Source organism: Puma concolor, chromosome D1 (genome assembly GCF_028749965.1).
Source record: "Puma concolor isolate L17-30 chromosome D1, mPumCon1.1.hap2, whole genome shotgun sequence".
Lineage (NCBI taxonomy): Eukaryota > Metazoa > Chordata > Mammalia > Carnivora > Felidae > Puma > Puma concolor.
The window spans coordinates 11,606,681-11,626,501 of NC_141676.1; the positions used below are offsets into that span (position 1 = coordinate 11,606,681).

Genomic DNA, 19,821 nt, shown 5'->3' on the forward strand with positions numbered 1-19,821 from the left:
AGAAAGGTTCCCTTTCTTCCACATCCTCACCTACATTGGTTATCTCTTGCCTTCTTTTTTAAAAATTTTTTATTAAAAATTTTTTAACATTTATTCATTTTTGAGAGTGAGAGAGACAGAGCATGAGTCGGGGGGGGGGTGCGGGCAGAGAGAGTGGAAGACACAGAATCCGAAGCAGGCTCCAGGCTCTGAGCTGCCAGCACAGAGGCCGATGAAGGACTCAAATTCACGGACTGTGAGATCATGACCTGAGCAGAAGTCAGATGCTTAACCGACTAAGCCACCACGCACCCCTCTCTTGCCTTCTTGATTATGGCCATTCTAATAGGTGGGAGGTGGTATCTCATTGCGGTATTAATCTGCATTTCCCTGATGATTAGTGATGTTGAGCATCCTTTCATGTAGCTCTTAGCCATTTAGATATTTTCAGTATGTGCCCTTAAAAATGAGTTTGACATTTCTCCACCCTCATAGGGTAAACTTTCACTTGTAGGAGTTGTTAGAGGGGTTCATTGTACAGGGAGGGATCGCAATTCAGTCAATCTTTCTGTGACCTTATCTACCTGTTTGGGTTTCAAAGAGGCAGGGGAAGATTGCCCTCCTTCCACACCCTGCGATCTTGGCATCTATCATTTATCTTAAAAGGACCCTCAGTATTCCGGTATGTGAACAATGCCTGGCACATTGTATGCACTTAATATTTGCCTAAAGAATTAACCTTAGTATTTTGTACAAATCTTAATATTTTGGTTCTTTCTTTCCCAGCCCCACTGCATTTTATTGCCTTTGGGAGTCTTATCACATTTTAATTTGGGAGAGGCATTCCTAGACTTCTCAGGGACTTCAAATTTGCCTTACCTCAAAAGGATGGGAGGGGATTTCTACTTAGCTCCTTAAAGGGGCGCCCTCCTATGGTCACAGCTCAGGCTTTGGCTTCTGGCCACTCTTACCCAGTTTTAACTGTGCATTTGCGTTCAGTGCAGACTTTATTCTTAAGGTTAAGCCACATTAATTATTCGTAGCCCACACCTTTGAACTCAAGCTATTGCAGAAGGTGTACCAGGGAGTGGCTGGCCTCCTCACCTGCCACAGTCCCGGGCTCCAGCGCAGCCAACGAAGTGGGGCGCCACGAGGCCAGTCGCGTGCCGGTGCTGATGAGCTCTCCCGCGAGCCGGGCCGGCATGATGGACCTCGACTTCTTGGTCTCCGCCATCACTCCGGAGCCCGTCAAGTCCATGCCACTCCGCTGCACCACCATGACGTCGCTTCTCCCAGTTCACAAGTCCACCCTGTCCTTCTGAGTCAGCTTCTGCAGGCTCTCGAGGGTGACCCTGGCCCCAGAGGACCTGAACACTGCACGAGGCGTGCCGACGCTTCGGCTGTAGCGGGTCCCAGGGCACCATCAGAGCTCACTGCGCGTGATGAACCCCACGCAGTCCACAGGGCGTCGAACGGAGTGAAGCGCATGCGCGTCAGGTCTGACATGCGCACTGGCTTCCCGGACATGGGGCAGGAGCGAGGCGCGCGTGTAGGCTTCTACGGGTCGGTGGCCTTAGCTTCTGGGATTTGCCACGGAGTCCAGGCAGCGCTTTGTCCTTGTCTGCGAGGCCGGCACTGGGCTGTTGTCAGGCATCCTCTGGGCCATTCCCCGGGGCAGCCTTGGGCGTGAAGGGTTCCTTCTAGAGGAAGGCCGCACCTGATTCTGGTCTGTGGCTGCGCAGCTCCTCCTGGTCCTCACGTCGAGCCCCCAGCTGCTTCTCGAGCGCCTTCCTCGGCCGGGGGATCTCCTCCTCTGGAGTGAAGGGTCACCCGGGATTGCCTCACGCTCGTACACGAAGCCGTCAGGGGTGACCATGGGCCATGGCTGGGCTGCGGAGAGTTGCGGCTGCAGCTGCAGACCTGGAAGGCATCCCGGCTCCTTTTCGTACGTTCTGGTCCTATCGCCTGAGGCCGCTGTGCCCTTCTCCTGGCAGGTGTAGACAGCTCAGCCAGTTGTAGACCGCCCAGCCGTGCGGTTCCTGCCTGGAAGTGTCATCCTCACAGACTGCGCCCTGTTCGTTTGCTGCTGCTTCAGTTGTGCCGGTATTTTGGTTAAGTCCAAGTTATTATTCAGCACTGTAAGTACTTAACAAAAAATAAGAGTTCTTGGTAGAGTGCTTTTGAGGGAAATATGGTTATCACGACTGTTTAATTTTTAGGCTCTCTTACGTTGTAACAACATATATTTACTTTTTTATTTTAAAGGGAATTGGTCTTTTGTGGTGAAATTAGTAAAAATTGTGGTTCAGTAGGTCTTGTTTTACAGATCAATTAAAATGTAGTGACGTTGTTTATTTTAGATTCTATATATGGGATTCTACATATGAATTTCTCATTTTTTCAGTCAACTCTGGTATGTTTAAATTTAATTTTTTAAGACTTTATTTATTTTGAGAGCTAGCATCAGTGGGGGAGGGGCAGGGAGAGAGAGAATCCCAAGCAGAGTTAACCAACTGAGCCACCTGAGTGCCCCTTGAAATTTAATTTTTAAAATTATGCCCTAATTATAGTTTTGGAATGAAAGAAAAATGTGATTTTTATCAGATCTTTACACACATATATATGTATATATATTTGTTCCTCAGATATTAGTCCTTAGTAGTAAAAAGTGTGGTTGTAACAGTAGGCTATAGACATTAATAAAATAACAGTATAAGCTAATTACATTTTTACAAGTAGAGGTGCTGAAGAGAAATTAGGATGAAAAGGAATATGGTTAAAATATATAAAAATACAAAGACAAAGTTTCATTTCAAAGATAATAAAGGGAAATTAAAACAATTTTTTTTACCTAATGAAATATCAGTTAAAAAAATTTAAATAATTTTTTATTTACATTAACTGAATGCTGGCGAAATACAGTAAACAATGGCATATAGTCACTTATTTCTACTGAAGATATAAAATGGCTTAAGCAATTTGAAAATACAGTTGTGATATGTGGCTAAACATAATGAGCTGAATCCATGCGTTTGCCTTTACTCCTTCCTAGAGCCTGCCTAAATGACAATAGGAGGTTTTTTTCCCCCCCCATAAAATCACTAAGATATGCATACCAGGAGAAATGACCACGGAAGTTGGAAGCTGGAAAGCAGATCTATGAGGAGTAACCAACTTAGATTCAAGAAATCAGGAAGCTATGGGTCCTGGGTAGGTGGGGTGGAAAAGCCAAGAAGCAGCAAGTTGATTCCCATTGCACAACCCTCAAAAGGATCAGGAATTGTAGGCACCAAGTACCTGCACAGTGGGTGGGACTTAAAACTGGAGATTTTATTGAAAATCTTTTAAGAGTGTCTAGACTCCTAGACCAACCCATCCTGTTCTCTAGCCGATAGGAAACTGCACCTTCCCCCATCATTCCTCCCTCCCTCTAGTAGAATATTGGAGATTACTTCTCTGGGATATTGAACCAAGAAGTGTGGGCTCAGGGCCATCACTTATATTTATGGGGGAATGATAAAAATAGAGGGATGAATATAATATGTACATAGCGAAAAGGGAGATTCTTTCTCCACTGCACACCTACTCCATTCACTTGTTCAACTCTCAGAATACTCCTAGCTAGGTTGATATCTCCTGGGCAGGAAACTGGAGAATTCCTGTGTAGAGAAAAACCTGCCCATGATTACAGCAGAGTTTATCAGAGCAGTTGAGAAGTGCTCCCCAGATTGCCTTGCAGGAAGCCCAACAAAGGACAGTCTCTGGCCATAAACACCAAACCTCAAATCTTGCTTTTTTAGCGCCTTTTCTCTGCAATGTGGAAGGACAGCAAAAAACACCTCAGATGGTAAAAAGACAATGAATGGAGTGTAAGACTGTGTAAAAAATAAAACTCCAAAATTAGTACACTCAGATTAAAGTAGTTTCATGTGTCTTAAAGAAGATACTGCATCCTTATACTGCCATATAAGGAGTGAGAATGGGATGGAACCAAAAAATTTTCCATTACAAGTCTGTTAAAACTACTTGACTTTAGGGGCGCCTGGGTGGCGCAGTCGGTTAAGCGTCCGACTTCAGCCAGGTCACGATCTCGCCGTCCGTGAGTTCGAGCCCCGCGTCGGGCTCTGGGCTGATGGCTCAGAGCCTGGAGCCTGTTTCCGATTCTGTGTCTCCCTCTCTCTCTGCCCCTCCCCCGTTCATGCTCTGTCTCTCTCTATCCCAAAAATAAATAAACGTTGAAAAAAAAAAAAAAAAAAAAAAAAAAAAAAAAACTACTTGACTTTAAAAACTGTATATACTTAGTATTTTTTTTTACATTGAGAATTAAAATTACAAAAATTCGTGATTTATTTATTTACCAACTTATTGCTGTCTAGCATTCATAATCATTCATTCTCTGAGGAGTATCTTTAATGTACAGGAGGAATATATGTAATAACACACATTATATACACATATAATAGTATATTAATATATTTTTATTGGTATATTAATTATGTATAATTAATTATATTAATTATATATTTATATGTAGGTTTAAGCCAATCAGAAAATAATCAATAGCCATTGCAAATAGCTTGGGGTAGAAGTGAGAGATAAAACCTGATCAAAGCTATCTCTGATGCTTTGAAAGATGCAAAGAGATGCTTGTTGGGCTTTTGGGAGAGAAAAAATTTTTATCTTTTGTGGAAGCTGCTAGAACACACAGTGTCTTCTTTTGGATGATATGAAGCGAGACTGGGAGATCTAGAACTTACACAACTTTTCTGTATAACGGAAATTATCCATAGGATGGAACAATTACAACATTAGGCATATTAAACAGAAGACAAGACACTGGCCATTTGTAATATTGTTAGAGCCACTGGATCATCAAATTTTCTCTGACTATTTGAGCTAACAGATTCACTTTATTGTTATGCCCAGTTTCAGTTCTTTTTTTTCTGTTGCTAAAAATGAAAGATTCCTGGGGTGCCTGGGTGCTTCAGTCGGTTAAATGTCCAACTCTTGATTTCAGCTGAGGTCATGATCTGGGGACTTGTGAGTTTGAGCTCTACATCAGGCTTCATGCTGTTGAGTGGAGCCTGTTTGGGATTCTCTCTCTCCCTCTGCCTCTGCCCCTTCCTTGCTCTCTCTCTCTCTGTCTCTCAAAAGAAATACACTTGAAAAAAATGAAAGATCTTGATTCTGAAATAATTTTATAATGTATACCAAGATCACAAAAATGTGACTTCTTTTCAGTATGAATGGCCTTCATTTATAGGTAATTACTCTTCTTGCACAAGAAATTACTATAAAACCTTGAGACTTCAAACATAAGTAGATATTTATTAGAAAGCTTCCTTGGGTCAGGAATTCAGGAGTGATTTGGCTGTGTGTTCTGGCTCAGGGTCTCTCATACGGTTGTACTCCAGTAAGTAGTGGGTCAGGGCTGTAGTCCTCTGAAGGTAGATTGAGGCTGGAGGACCCACTTCCCAAATAGGCTGGCAGGTTTGTGCTGGCTGATGGCAGGAGGCTAATATATTCTTGGTTACATGAATTAGCCCTATTAAATATAGGAGTGGTCCTCACAAATCCATGAATAACAGAAGGCTAGGGTCACTGGGGACCATCTTGAAGGCTTCCTATTACAGTCAGATGTTAGAAATGCTTCAGAGTCAATATATTAAAAAATATTTATTGAAAGTTTAGAAACAGCTTACCCCTGGGACCTTCATGTGAAGTGAATTGTGAAAAAGAGGTGGGATAAAGAAATGGAAGAAAGAAGGTGCACACTTAAAATCAAGGTGGGGATTTTTCTTTCTTCTTGAGGTAGTCCTGCATTCATATAATATTCCCTCTTAGAATAGCTTTTTCTGCACCCCAAAGATTTTAAATTTTTTTTTCAACGTTTTTTATTTATTTTGGGGACAGAGAGAGACAGAGCATGAACGGGGGAGGGGCAGAGAGAGAGGGAGACACAGAATCGGAAACAGGCTCCAGGCTCCGAGCCATCAGCCCAGAGCCTGACACGGGGCTCGAACTCACGGACCGCGAGATCGTGACCTGGCTGAAGTCGGACGCTTAACCGACTGCGCCACCCAGGCGCCCCTGCACCCCAAAGATTTTAGACCATTGTGTTTTCATTTTCATTTGTCCCCTGTCTCTTTTGATTTCCTCTTTGATTTCTGGCTGGACCATTCACTATATTGTACACTGGAAACTAATATAACACAGTATGTTAATTATACTTAAAATATAGAATCGAGGGGGACGCCTGGGTGGCTCAATCGGTTAAGTGTCCCAACTCCAGCTCAGGTCATGATCTTGCGGTTCACGAGTTCAAGCCCCGTTTCAGGCTCTGTACTAACAGCTCAGAGCCTGGAGCCTGATTCAGATTCTGTCTCCCTCTCTCTCTGCCCCTCCCCTGCCTGTGTTCTGTCTCTGTCTCTCTCTCACTCAAAAATAAAAAATAAAAAAAATAGAACCAAGGTTGGGGAGATTTGCACAGGCTATAAAGAAGTCAAAGCCATCAATTTCTGGGTAAAGGCAAGCCTGAAGCATGCTCCATGGTAGCTTCGCAGAGACAGTGCAAGACCTCAGAAATAATGGCTATTGTGGTGTGCCTAAGTCCAAGACATCTGAGCCCCTCAGGGATTCCAGGACAATAAGTTGACCAAGGGGCAGAAAAGCCACCAGACTGGGGTACCATGGAGACTCAGAGTCCAACCAAGAGAATTTAAAGAGAATTTTTTAAAGACATTTTTTCCACACAATTTATGGACTAATTTCATACATATATTACATTAGTATTTATACAGTACTTTACATTTTGCATAGTTACATCACATAGGTTTGACTTGTTTTTCTGTTAACCATATGAAAATGGCAGGTGAGAAATTATATTGCAGATATTACAGATAGAACGCTTGGGCACGTACAGGTCTGCCACATTCGTCCCAGTGTAGCAACAATTTATTAGAATCTCACAAAGTGTGATTTGTGGAACATTTTTGTTCTTACCAGAAACATGGCCTCCATTGCTTGGCCATGATACCCACATTCTGTACTTTTTGGTGTTCTATCTTTAAAAGGATTAAGATATTACAGTTCTTATCAGGGGGAATATATAACTACTAAACTATCAGTGAGAGTTAAATAATTAACTCATTGCCCACCCACCTGTTTCTCCCTGCAGGTAAGAATAGCTGAAGTAGATCAAATTAAGGATGGGATCTTGTCTAGAACATCTCTGCATCCCTAGTAACTGGCAGGGTAGATGAGTTTCATTTCTAAAAACCCAGAAACAGGGGTAGCTGGATGGTTCAGTTGGTTAAGCGTCCAACTTCGGCTCAGGTCATGGTCTCACAGTTTGTGAGTGTCGGGTTCTGTGCTGAGCTTAGAGCCTGGAGCCTGCTTTGGATTCTATGTCTCCCTTTCACTCTCTGCCCCTCCCCTGCTCACATTCTGTCTCTCTCTCTCTCTCTCTCTCTTTGTGTCTCAAATAAACATTGAAAAAAAAGTTGTTTTTTTTTAACCTAGAAACAAACAAGCAAAATGTTTATGGGAATGATCTTAAGTAGATATTTTTAGTGAAGGATTAGTAATGCAGCATGACACGTTGGAAAGAACTCCAAATCAGAACACACAAATCACACCTACTGTTAATAGAAGTTATACTTGTACTACACCCCCTGGTAAGTACTTTACATGCATTATCTAACTTGATTCTCTCTATGTAGACGTACTCTATGAAGTAGCTACTACTATCAGCCCCATTTTATGATAATCCTGGGGCTTGGAGAGGTTAATTTGTTCAAGATCACACAGTCATCAAGTCATCAGATTGGTTGATACCCATGTCCCAGGTTGTAACCATGATAAGTCGTGACTCTGTCATGAATTAGTTTTGTTGTTTTCCTTATTGTCTCAGTTTCCTCATTATGCGTAGGGAATAATGGCATGTCTGCCTCACAGGACTGCTGTGAGAGTCTGGTCATTTGAGAAAATGTATGTTTGTAAATATCTAAAATGAAAGTGCTTTGTACAGAGGGAAATGTTCATGTATCTAATTTATTTTAATTAAGATATTTTACCAGTTAGCTTGGTCATCTTGAGCAAATCTTTTAGCTCCTTGGCCTCAGGTTCCTCACCTGGTAATTGAGGTATTGTAGTAGATGGTCCCTAGGTTCTTTCCAACTCAAATGACTCCAAGTTCGTTAAAAGAAAAGCTACAATTATGAAAACATGATTGGACTATGGGGATGCGGGGAATGGATCCAGAAGGGACATGGCAAGGTGGAGCATGAAATTAGCAGGGACAAAAACTCCATGACAATCATGACTCCAGAGAGCAGGTATCTGGGGGTTTTCTCCCTCTAATTGCCTTCTCCTGTTACCTTTGCTCTTAATAACACATTTTATAGGATCTCCAGTTGTGGGCATCTCTCTTGCTCTGAGTGGACAGCCAATTTCATGGCCTAAGGCTCCCATCTTGGAGAGTGATAGGGCCCAGCTGGAAAATTCCTTTGGAAAAGAAATAAGCAGATTTAACCTTTGGCAAGAGCTCTGTCTTCTTGGGAAATCTGGGTCAAGGTGAGAGGGCAAGATTTAGTGAGAACGGTGGATTTTTTTCTGTCTTAATAGCCATGTGATTCTTCCAGTAGGACCTGCGTGGAGCAAGGTTTATGGTCCTCAGTCTCTCCCATTCTTCACCTCTTCCCTCTCCCTCCCTCACTCCCACACTCTCCACGGTGGGCTCTTTCTTGGGTTCTCTTTCACCTATAGAATGTCTCTGACCTTCCTTGAAAAGATTAATCTCTACTCTAAAATATCAGGGATTATTCTGGGGTGAGGGATGAATGTTGAGTTCCAGTTCTGCAATTTCTTAAGGATATGGTCTTAAGCTCTGTTATCTTCTTTTTTTTTCACCTGTAAAGTGGGGGATAATGGGATTACTTAGAACCTAATAAGTCAATGTTTATGAAGCCTAGCAAATTTTAGAAGTCAATTTCACACTGAGCTAAAATTAACTGTTTATTGACTCTCAGGGAAATAATGGTATGACAGAGTATTCAAGTAGAATTCCATTGGCCTTTTGAAATACTTCATATACCTCTCCATGGTCATCTTTGGAGACCCTGGGGGTCTGGAGGCACTAGTGTTAGGGTAACACAGATATCAGAGATGCTTCACTCCCAAGCATAGGTAGTTGTTTTTGTTTGTTTGAGAGAGAGCATGTGTGTGTGTGAGAGCTTGGGAGGGACAGAGAGAGAGGGGGAGAGAGAATCCCAAGCAGGCTCCACATTCATCATGGATCCCAATGTGGGGCTCTATCTCACAAACCATGAGATCATTACCTGAACCGATATCAAGAGTTGGATGCTTAACCAACTGAGCCGCCCATTTACCATGGTTATTGTTGGTCTTACTGTCTCTTTTAATTTTTTTTAATTAAAATTTTTCTCAATGTTTATTTATTTTTGAGAGAAAGACAGAGCATGAGTGGGGGAGGGGCAGAGAGAGAGGGAGACAGAATCTGAAGCAGGCTCCAGGCTCCGAGCTGTCAGCAGAGAGCCCAGTGAGGCACCTGAACCCCAAAACTGTGAGATCATGACCTGAGCTGAAGTCGGGCGCTTAATTAGGTGACTGAGCCACCCAGGCGCCTCGACCTTTTTTTTTTAACTTATATTTTTCTTCTTCATTCAGCAACATCTTGGTTTTTACCTGACTTTGTACCCTAAACAGCCTTACAGAGTGGCCATGTCCTTAGTAGATCATATTGGAAAATGTGTTGATTAGCTATAACCCTATCTCCAACCAATATTTATGTCAGTCACCTTTTCTTCAAAGTGTCTGGGATATTCTGAACACATGCAAAAAACTAATTAAAGAGAGTGAATATATTCAGAATTTTCCCCTCTTCCTCTATCCTACCAAATTTTAGCAAGATAAGTTTTCAGGATCAATTTTAACATGAATTAGTAAACAATCCACAGTTCTTCACCTTTATTGGGAGAATGATGAGTTAAATGAAATACTTTTAGCTCTGCCTGCCTCTTGGTACCAGAATGTAATAAGAAAATAAAATTATTGCAAGTGATTAATTAGAAGCTTGACTTAATTTTCACAGAATTGATCGATTATGTTGGTGTATTGGGGTATGTTTTGCACAGGAGTTCATACTTGCAAAATATATTCATTGACTCTGACTCGTCTTGGATAAAATAATGGAGAACGTATATTGGCAACACTTTATTTTAAGAGTAAACAGAAAGATTTCCAAGTTCCTAAAAACATATTTGAAATGTAATAAGACAATTTTAGATTTACATTGAAAAGTGGGGGAAAGAACCATTTGTTCAACATATATTTATTCAGTTATGCAAACATTAGTATACAAGATGCTTATCACTAAATAGTGGAACATCTCCATTGGACTATGCACTGTGCATAGTGTTGTCAGCTCAAGAGTAGGTGGTGGTGGTAGAACACAAAAAGTGGCATCAGGAGTTTACAGCTGACTGGCAGATAACAGAACAATATGAGATAGAAATAACTATAGTCATTGATTAACAATATTCTTGAGTCTAGGCACAGAGGCCATCTAATTTAGAAAATAATTATGTGAAGAGCTCCTTGACCTTTCAGTATTCATTCTGCCTTATTTTTCTTTCACAGAGAGGAATGATAATGGGGATGATAATTGCTAACATTTATTGAGCCTCTACTGTTTGAAGCCCTTTATGTCATTCAGTCCTTGCAGCAATCCTATGAGGTAGTAAGTATCATTAGCCCCCTTTATAGATGAGGCAACTGAGGGGGAGGGGCCAAGATGGTAGAATAGCATGGAAGTTTTTTTTGCGTCTCTTGCCCCTGAATTGTGGCCAGAGCAACACGAAACTATCTTGCACACCTAGAAAACTGATTTGAGGATTAGCACAACAATCTGCACAACCTGAACCACAGAACTCGGCAGGTATGCAGCGTGAAGAGGTGAACTGGGGAAGAGAGAAGCCGCAGAGGGCAGGGAGTGGTTTTTGCTTGCGGAGAGATGATGGGGGGGGGGGGCATGAGTACAGGAAAAGCACTCCCCCCCCCCCAAAGCAGCTGGAGAGAAAAAAGGAAAAAGGAAAAGTGGAAACAGCCTCAAGGGTCTGAACAAAAAAAGAAGGGAGAAAGGAGAGTGTTTAAATTCCATTAAGACTCTGTAAACAGGGAGAGTGCAGTCTGAGACTCTGTACGATTAAGGATGTATGTATCTTAATAAGTTGTTTCTTATAGGAGTTGTTGAAAATTTATCAAATACAAGGATGTTTAAAAGAGGAATCAAAATCATACCAGTCATTACTTTTGGTATTTGTAATTGGCTCACATGTTGCGTGTGTGTGTTTGTGTGTGTGTGTGTGTGTGTGTGTGTGTGAGAGAGAGAGAGAGAGAGAGAGAGAGACAGAGACAGAGACAGAGAAAGGGAGACAGAGAGAGAGAGAGAGACAGAGATATTATATAAAGTAAAAACGTTTTTCCTCCAGAGAGATAAAATCATTTTGTACCCTTATCAGGAGTAAATGTGAATGCCCCATCCCTTGATTTATACCTTTTATATTAAAGGGATTACTACATTTGTCTTTTTTATGTTTGTGACTATTTTTCCTTCATCAATTGTATTTCAAAAGTATTTTATGTAAGTGAATTTTTCTGACATAAACAAGTTTTAAATTGTATCTTATTTTTCTCTTCTAGTTTCTGTTTTGATGCTATATTTCAGAAATTTTTCTGCCTACTTAGATTATATAAATTTATGTCAAAAGTTTATCCTTTATCAATTTAAAATACTATTATCATATATTAAATTCTTACCAGTATTTAAATTTTTCTGAGATTTCTATATATTCTTCTGACACATGTATGTTTTGTAAGAATAGTGAGTTATCAGTGTGTATAATACTTTTTAATATATGAAAGTTCATGTCTTTTTAATTATTAATCTTTTTTTTTCAAAAATTTCTTAGCTTGTCTCATTGATTCACTCTTTCATCTCAAGGAAGGACAGTTTGTTTATGGAGCACAGGCCATAGCTGCAATCTGTTATGAATCTGTTAGTAAGCTCTAACATGGTGACTATCTCAATAAAACATTATGAACTATAGCTATGAGCTATGCAGTACTTGGTAATTGAAACTACTTTTTCTCTGCATCAAGGCCCTACATAGCTTGATGGTGGTTGTCAATTGACCCAGTGTAATTAACTCAAACTAAATAGAAAATTGTTTATGTGGTTCTTGTCTTCATGGCTGCAGGTGATTGATTTGCTTCTACATGAGATCTGAATCTGAATCTGCCTAGAGGCATTGATTCCTGACAGTCTACAAGACCAGTGATGTCTCAGGAAATATCTCAAATTAACCCATACAGCTCTAGCGCCATTGACAGTCCTATCCATGGGTACAGCTGTCACTCATGGCTATCTGTAAGCCATCCATGATAATAATAGCCAACACCTGTTCAACAGTTACTTTGTACAGCATTGTATGCTGGGCCTCCCCATGAATTTTCCTGTAACTCTCCTAGTAATCTTATAGTCCAGGGGCTCTTGATGTTCTCATTTTATTGGGAGCAAATCAGTCTTAGTGTGTAAGCTATGGGGGCGAGTTCATAAAATGAGAAGGTATCAGACAAAACTCCAAAGTCTGAACCTTTAACCACAGTACCATGCTGTTTTCAAGTAGTAAAATACCCTAAGATTGAAAAAATTGTTGGGGTCAGTAATGAGCTATGCTAGCTTCCCTTTGGTGTACTTAGTATGAAGACTTCCCAAGAGACTTCTTCCATAACTTTATTGGGCATTTAAGCTATGCCTTGAGAAAACATTATCAAAGTCAAGTTACGATACAGTTTTCTGGGCCAGTTAGAAGATGATATATCAAAAAATTTACATAAAAGTTTGTAAAATTGTTATAAACATCAAAAATAACTTTTCTTAAGGGTAAAAGAAGAAATTTAAAAAATTTATCTAGATGGCTATCTGGGACTGAAGGGCTATTTCAGTTTTAATCTGCAGTGATGACCCTTATGCTCTTATAAAGCTGCACTTATATAATGAGTTTTCAAAGGCTTAAAAAAAACTTTCAATGACTGATCTCTGTAGTAATCACAGAATTTCTGTTCAGTTTTCAGTCAAATTTGAAAATATCTCTTTAATTTGAATGAGATTTCAGCAGTGCATTCTCTTCTCTCTTTTCTGATTCTAGAAGCACCAAGCCAATGACTGGGGGAGGAAATATTACAGAGGTCACTTATTTCATCCTTTTGGGATTCTCTGATTTCCCCAGAATCCTAGCAGTGCTCTTTGTCGTATTCCTGCTCATCTACATTATGACTCTGACTTGGAACTTGTGCCTCATCATCTTAATAAGGATGGACTCTCACCTCCACACACCCATGTACTTCTTCCTCAGTAATCTGTCCTTCATGGATATCTGCTATGTGACCTCCACAGCCCCCAAGATGCTCTCCAGCTTTTTCCAAAAGCAGCAAACTATCACCTTTGTGGGTTGCGCCGTTCAATACTTTGTTTTTTCAATCATGGGACTGAGTGAGTCTTGTCTCATGACAGCCATGGCTTATGACCGATATGCCGCCATTTGTAATCCTCTTCTCTATTCATCAGTCATGTCACCCACCCTCTGTATTCGGATGGTGCTGGGGTGCTATCTGGCTGGACTCTCTGGTTCTGTATCCCAATTGTGTGCCATACTTCAGCTTCACTTCTGTGGGCCTAATGTCATCAACCACTTCTTCTGTGACATGCCCCAGTTGTTAGTCCTGTCCTGCACTGACACTTTCTTTGTACAGCTATTGCTTGCTATAGTAACAATGATCTTTGGGGTAGTTAATGCTCTCATTATCATGGTATCCTACTGTTATATTGTCATCTCCGTCATGAAGATCACTTCAGCTAAAGGCAGGTCCAAGGCTTTCAACACCTGTGCTTCTCATCTAACAGCAGTTTCCCTCTTTTATATCTCGAGTGTCTTTGTCTATTTGAGTTCCAGCTCTGGCGGTTCCTCCAGTTTTGACAGATTTGCATCAGTATTCTACACCGTGGTTATCCCCATGTTGAATCCTTTGATTTACAGTCTGAGGAACAAGGAAATCAAAGATGCCTTGAGGAGTTTACAGAAGAAGAGATGGTACTGCTGAGGTTCTGTCCAGATTTGTCCTATCAGAAAGCTTAACTCCTAAGAATATGCAAATAAATGGACTATAATATCGCCTTTGTATAAAGAAAGCTTAATTTGACACAGATTAATATGCCAAATGGACTGATGGTGACTTGACTCCACACAAACACAATGTCTTTAAGTCCTGAGGAGGTTCATACTTTCACTGTACATGGGGAATGTCATCATCATTTATAAATAATCTGCAAGTATTTGTAAAATGTTAAGGTTTAGAAACTCGTTAGTTCCTTTTGCTTTGGAGATTGAGCCCTGCTCAGTCTCAGACCTCTGATTGTAAAGGACTGATATCTGACAGAGGCCCCCAAGAATGTGGAGAACTTGTGTCCCAAATATTTTGATGTGGCGTAATCCAGACATGATGGTGATTGATGTTTGTTGTGTGTTTCTGCCATAGTGGGAATAAACGGAGAGAGAGGATGTGCCTTTGAACAGAAATAAAGCTATACGATTAGCCTGGTTGTGTCTCCCGGGAAGAGTCTGATATAGCTACTGTTTGTCTAAGGCCTCTTTCAGAACTAATCATCCCATAAATTTGGTCACATCCCAGTCTCTACCAGCTATAATCTTCTGAAGGAAAAGGTGATTTGAATCCTAAAGAGGATTGGAATGAAGGATGTGGTCCCTTCCTTACCATTTCTTAGGAGTCTGATGGTTTAGTTTCTTGCTTCTAGTTTCAGTGGGGATTTCTGATGGGAGATGATGTTCAAAATCCATGTCATAGCCAATATCAGTTTTTTATATTGTGGGACTCAAGCCTCTTTCTCCCATTAAATGTGGAAAATTTACCCTTGTCTGACATAGCCAGTGTTTCGCACTCTCAAATCATTTCTGATATTTCAAGCATCTGTTTATGTTTGGTGTGAGGAGACTTGTGTGAAAATTCATTGTAGGAATAGAGTTACTGAATTACAAATATTGCAGACTAAGAACAAATATGGAAAGCTGATCTATATTCTTTTTATTTTCTATGTTAAACATTTTATGTCCTAGAGATTTATGGTGTTGTATGGGGTGATATAATGCATGGAGTAGATGGTTAGAGTTACTCTAATGCTGATATTCTCTAGGAAGCCTCAAGAGCCAGAGAAGAAATAATAGTGGGAGAGGCAGGGTTTTTAACTTTGGCCAGTTTTCTTTGTGTAAAGTAGAACATAAAGCTTTTGGTTCTTGTGATCTGTTTGAAAAGGGAACAAGATGTGTAACAATACTGGCTGCTGATTTGCCAGATTGCTCAGACTTGAACCAACTGATATAAAACATATGTCATTACAATGACATATTAACCTTGGAGATTCATTGGGTTCTCATTGCTGTTTGGGGGGGGGTCTTAATTCTGATGAGTCACATCATTGTTCTCTTTAATTAAAGATTATAAATGAAGAGGCATTTGAAGCCTTTGCCAAGTTTTTCACAAGTTTACAAATGGATGGAATTGAGAGAAGGGGAACCACTGAATCTCTGGGAGAGAATGTGAGGTCTTACCCCATACCAAGGAAGTAGTGCAGGGTGAATAAAAGATGTGTGCTCCCCTTCCCCACCGTGTAAGCTTAGGTATGCTCTTTGAAGTATTGTTCTTTAAAAATGTGTAAGAATGTATGTGAAGTCTTCCTAAGGAACCATGAGGGCTTCAGTAGGAGGCGCACCTCATAATCGTTATGCTGTGCATTAGATTTCCATATTTATTTATCTTTTAGTTGCAAGGTTGTACCCTTTCAAAAAACATCTCTCCTATTTCCTTGCTCTCCAGGTCTTGGTAACCACCATTGGACTCTCTGTTTCAATGGGTTTGGCTTTTTGATCCTGCATATTAGTGCTATCATACAGTTTATGTCCTTGTCTGATTTATGTCACTTGGCATAATGCCATCGGGGTCCATTCATGTTGTCTCAAATGGCAAGATTTCCTTCACTGTTGTAGTTGAGTAATATTCCACTGTGCTGTGTGTCAACACCATGTCTTCTTTATAATTCTTTATCATTCCATATATTGCCTATTATGAATAATGCTGCAATAAACACGGGAGTGGAGATTATCTTTTTGGTATCCTGTTTTTATTTCTGTTGAGTGTATACCCAGAAGTGGGGTTGCTGGATCCTATGGTAGTTCTTTAATCTTTTGAGGAACATCCATACTGTTTTTAATAGTGGCTAAACCAAGTTACCTTTCCACAAACAGTGTACAGGTGTTCCCTTTTCTCTAAATCATCACCACTACTTATGATCTCTTGTTATGATGATAGTCATTTTAACAGGTGTGAGCTGATACTTCATTGTGGTTTGGATATGCATTTCCTTGATGATTAGTGATGTTGGATATTTGTTTAATGTACCTGTTGGCCAATTGGGTGTCTTCTAGGAAAAATATCTATTTGGTTCCTCTACACATTTTTTAATCAGATTGTTTTGTTTTTGAGTTGTATGAGTTCTTTTTATATATTGGATATTAACCCCTATCTGAGATACGTGGTTGGTAAATATTTTTAAGTATATGGTTTACAGATAAGTTGCCTTTTGATTTTGTTAATCGTTCTCTTGCTGTGCAGAGGCTTTTTAATTTGATGTAGCTGCACTTGTTGACTTTTGCTTTTGTTGATTGTGCTTTTGGTGTGAGATCTAAAAAATCGTTTTCAAGACCAGTGTCAAGGACCTTGTTCCCTATCTTTTCTTCTAGGAGTTTTATGGTTTCAGGTCTTATATTCCTATCTTTAATCCATTTAGGGTTAATTTTTGTGAGTGGTAAAAGGTATTGGTCCAGTTTTATTATTACACATTTGATAATCCAGGTTTTACAAAACCATTTATTAAAGAGACTGTTCTTTCCCGACTGAGTATTCTTGGCTCCCTTGTTAAATAGTAGTTGACATGGTAGGTAGGAGTTGATTTCTCAATTCTATTTTATTCTACTGACCTATGTGTCTATTTTTTTTTAATATTTAAAATGTTTATTTACTATTGAGAGACAGAGCATGGTCATGGGAGGGGCAGAGAGAGGGAGAGACACAGAATCCGAAGCAGGCTGCAGGCTCTGAGCTGTCAGCACAGAGCTAGATATGGGGCTTGAACTCACAAACTGCAAGATCATGACCTGACCCGAAGGCCAATGCTTAACCGACTGACCCACCCAGGCTCCCCGCTATGTGTCTATTTTAATGACAGACCCATACTTGTGTTTAGTATAGCTTTGTAGTATAGCTTGGAATCAGGAGTGTGATGCCTCCACTTTTGTTCTTTCTCAAGATTCCTTTGGCTTAGGTCTTTTGAAGTGTCACACAAATTTTAGTATTGTTTTTTCTATTTTGGTAAAAAATGTCATTGTAATTTTGATGGAGATTTTCTTCAATCTATTGATGACTTTGGGTAGTATGGACATTTGAAGAATATTAATTTTCGTTCATGAACATGGGATATGTTTCCATTTTTTTGGTGTGTTCTCTAATTTCTTCAATGTATTTTAGTTTTAATAGTACAGATCTTTTACTTCCTTGGTTAAATTTATTCCTAAGCATTTTATTGTTTTTAATGTTACTGTGAATGGTATAATATTTTTTACTTCTTTTTCAGGTGTTTCATTGTTAGTGTATAGAAATGCAACTGCTTTCTGTATGTTGATTCTAAGTACTGCAAGTTTACTGAATTTCTTGATTAGTTCCAATAGATTTTTGGTTGAGTCTTTAGGACTTTCTAGATATAAGAATATATCATCTGCAATAATGACAGTTTTCTTTCTTCCTTTCTGATTTAGATGCCTTTTACCTCTTTATCTTGCCTAATTATTCTAACTAGGGCTTCCACTACTATGTTGCATAAGCATGGTGAGAATGGACACTCTTGTCTTGCTCTTGATCTTGGAAATGATTTTAACCTTCCATTGTTGACTGATGTTAAGTGTGGATGTCTCATTTCTGGCTTTATTATGTTTAGGTCAGTTCCTTCTATACCCAAAGTGTTGACTATTTAAAAAAGGATGTTGTATTTTTTCAAACGCTTTTTCTCCATCTTTGAGATGATATGCTTTTTATCTTATATTAACGTGGTGCATCATATTTGTGGCTTTGTGTATGTTGAACTGTCCTTGTAGGGACAATATTCATTTAGTCATGGTAGATGATCCCTTAATGATTTTGACTTGCTGATATTTTATTATGAATTTTTGCGTCTGTATTCATCAGGGACATTGGTATATAATTTTCATGTAGTGTTCTTATCACTCTTTGGTATCAGCATAATGTTGGGATCATAAAATGAGGTTAAGGGTTAAGGTTATAAGATTATTCCTCCTTCTCTTTTTTTAAAAAATAATTTCATAGAATTTCTGTAATTTTTTTATGTTTATTTTTTATTTTTGACACAGAGAGAGAGAGAGACAGAGCATGAGCGGGGGAGGGGCAGAGAGAGAGGGAGACGCTGAAACAGGCTCCAGGCTCTGAGCTGTCAGCACAGAGCCCAACGCGGGACTCGAACTCACAGACTGCGAGATCATGACCTGAGCGGAAGTCGAACTCACAGACTGCGAGATCATGACCTGAGCGGAAGTCACTCAACCGACTGAGCCACCAAGGCACCCCTCCTCTCTTTTTTTTTTAGTCTAGGTAAAGATTTTTTTTTTTTAATTTTTTTTTTTTTTAACGTTTATTATTTTTGGGACAGAGAGAGACAGAGCATGAACGGGGGAGGGGCAGAGAGAGAGGGAGACACAGAATCGGAAACAGGCTCCGGGCTCCGAGCCATCAGCCCAGAGCCTGACGCGGGGCTCGAACTCACGGAGCGCGAGATCGTGACCTGGCTGAAGTCGGACGCTTAACCGACTGCGCCACCCAGGCGCCCCAGTCTAGGTAAAGATTTATCACTTTGTTTATTCTTTAAAAACCCCAGCTTTAGTTTCATTGATATTTTTCTATTGCTTTTCTGATCTTTATCCCATTTATTTCTACTATTTGTTATTTCCTTTATTCTGCTAACACTGGCTATATTTGTACTTCTTTTTCTACTTCTATGAGGTCAAAAGTTAGGTTATTTATTTGAAATCTTTTTAATTCCTTGATATATGCAATTTTCACTGTAAACTTCCCCTTAGAGCTGCTTTTGTAGCATCACTTAGGTTTTCCTGTGTTGTGTTGACATTTTCACTTGTTTTTGAGGTATTTTTTGATTACTATTTTGATTTCCTCTTTGACCCATTAGTTGTTCAGGAATGTGTTTAGTGTTCACATGCTTTCATTTTTCCAGCTTTCCTCTTGTTGATTTCTAGTTTCATAACAATGCATATGGGAAAGATACTTGGCATGATTTCAGTCTTGAATTTGTGAAGACTTGGTTTGTGTCCTATCATATGATTTATCTTGAAGAATTTTCAGTGTGTGGTTAAGAAGAATGTGTATTCTGGTGCTATTGGATAGAATGTTCTATAAATGTTTGTTCAAGACATCTGGCTTACTGTTTCGTTTTGTCCAACATTTCCATGTTGATTTTCTGCTTTCATGATCTATCTATTGCTGATAGTGGGGTATTGAAGTCTTTTACTCTTATTGTATTGCTGTTTATCTCTCCCTTCAGATCTGTTCATTTTTGCTTGTATATATTAGAACTCTGATATTGGGTGCATATATTCATGTTCTTAATGA

The 19,821-nt window shown here is 39.8% G+C and overlaps 1 protein-coding gene and 1 pseudogene across 1 annotated transcript; one reads left to right on the forward strand and one right to left on the reverse strand.

The window, feature by feature from the left end:
* Positions 1-1,100: 1,100 nt before the first annotated feature.
* On the reverse strand, positions 1,101-7,216 carry LOC147576448 (nitric oxide synthase-interacting protein pseudogene; annotated as a pseudogene).
* A 6,005-nt stretch (positions 7,217-13,221) lies between these two features.
* Positions 13,222-14,160, forward strand: LOC112851845 (olfactory receptor 5AN1-like). The gene has a single exon (XM_086679356.1). It carries the CDS (start codon positions 13,222-13,224, stop codon positions 14,158-14,160), a length of 939 nt encoding a protein of 312 aa, XP_086535482.1.
* Positions 14,161-19,821: the final 5,661 nt, after the last annotated feature.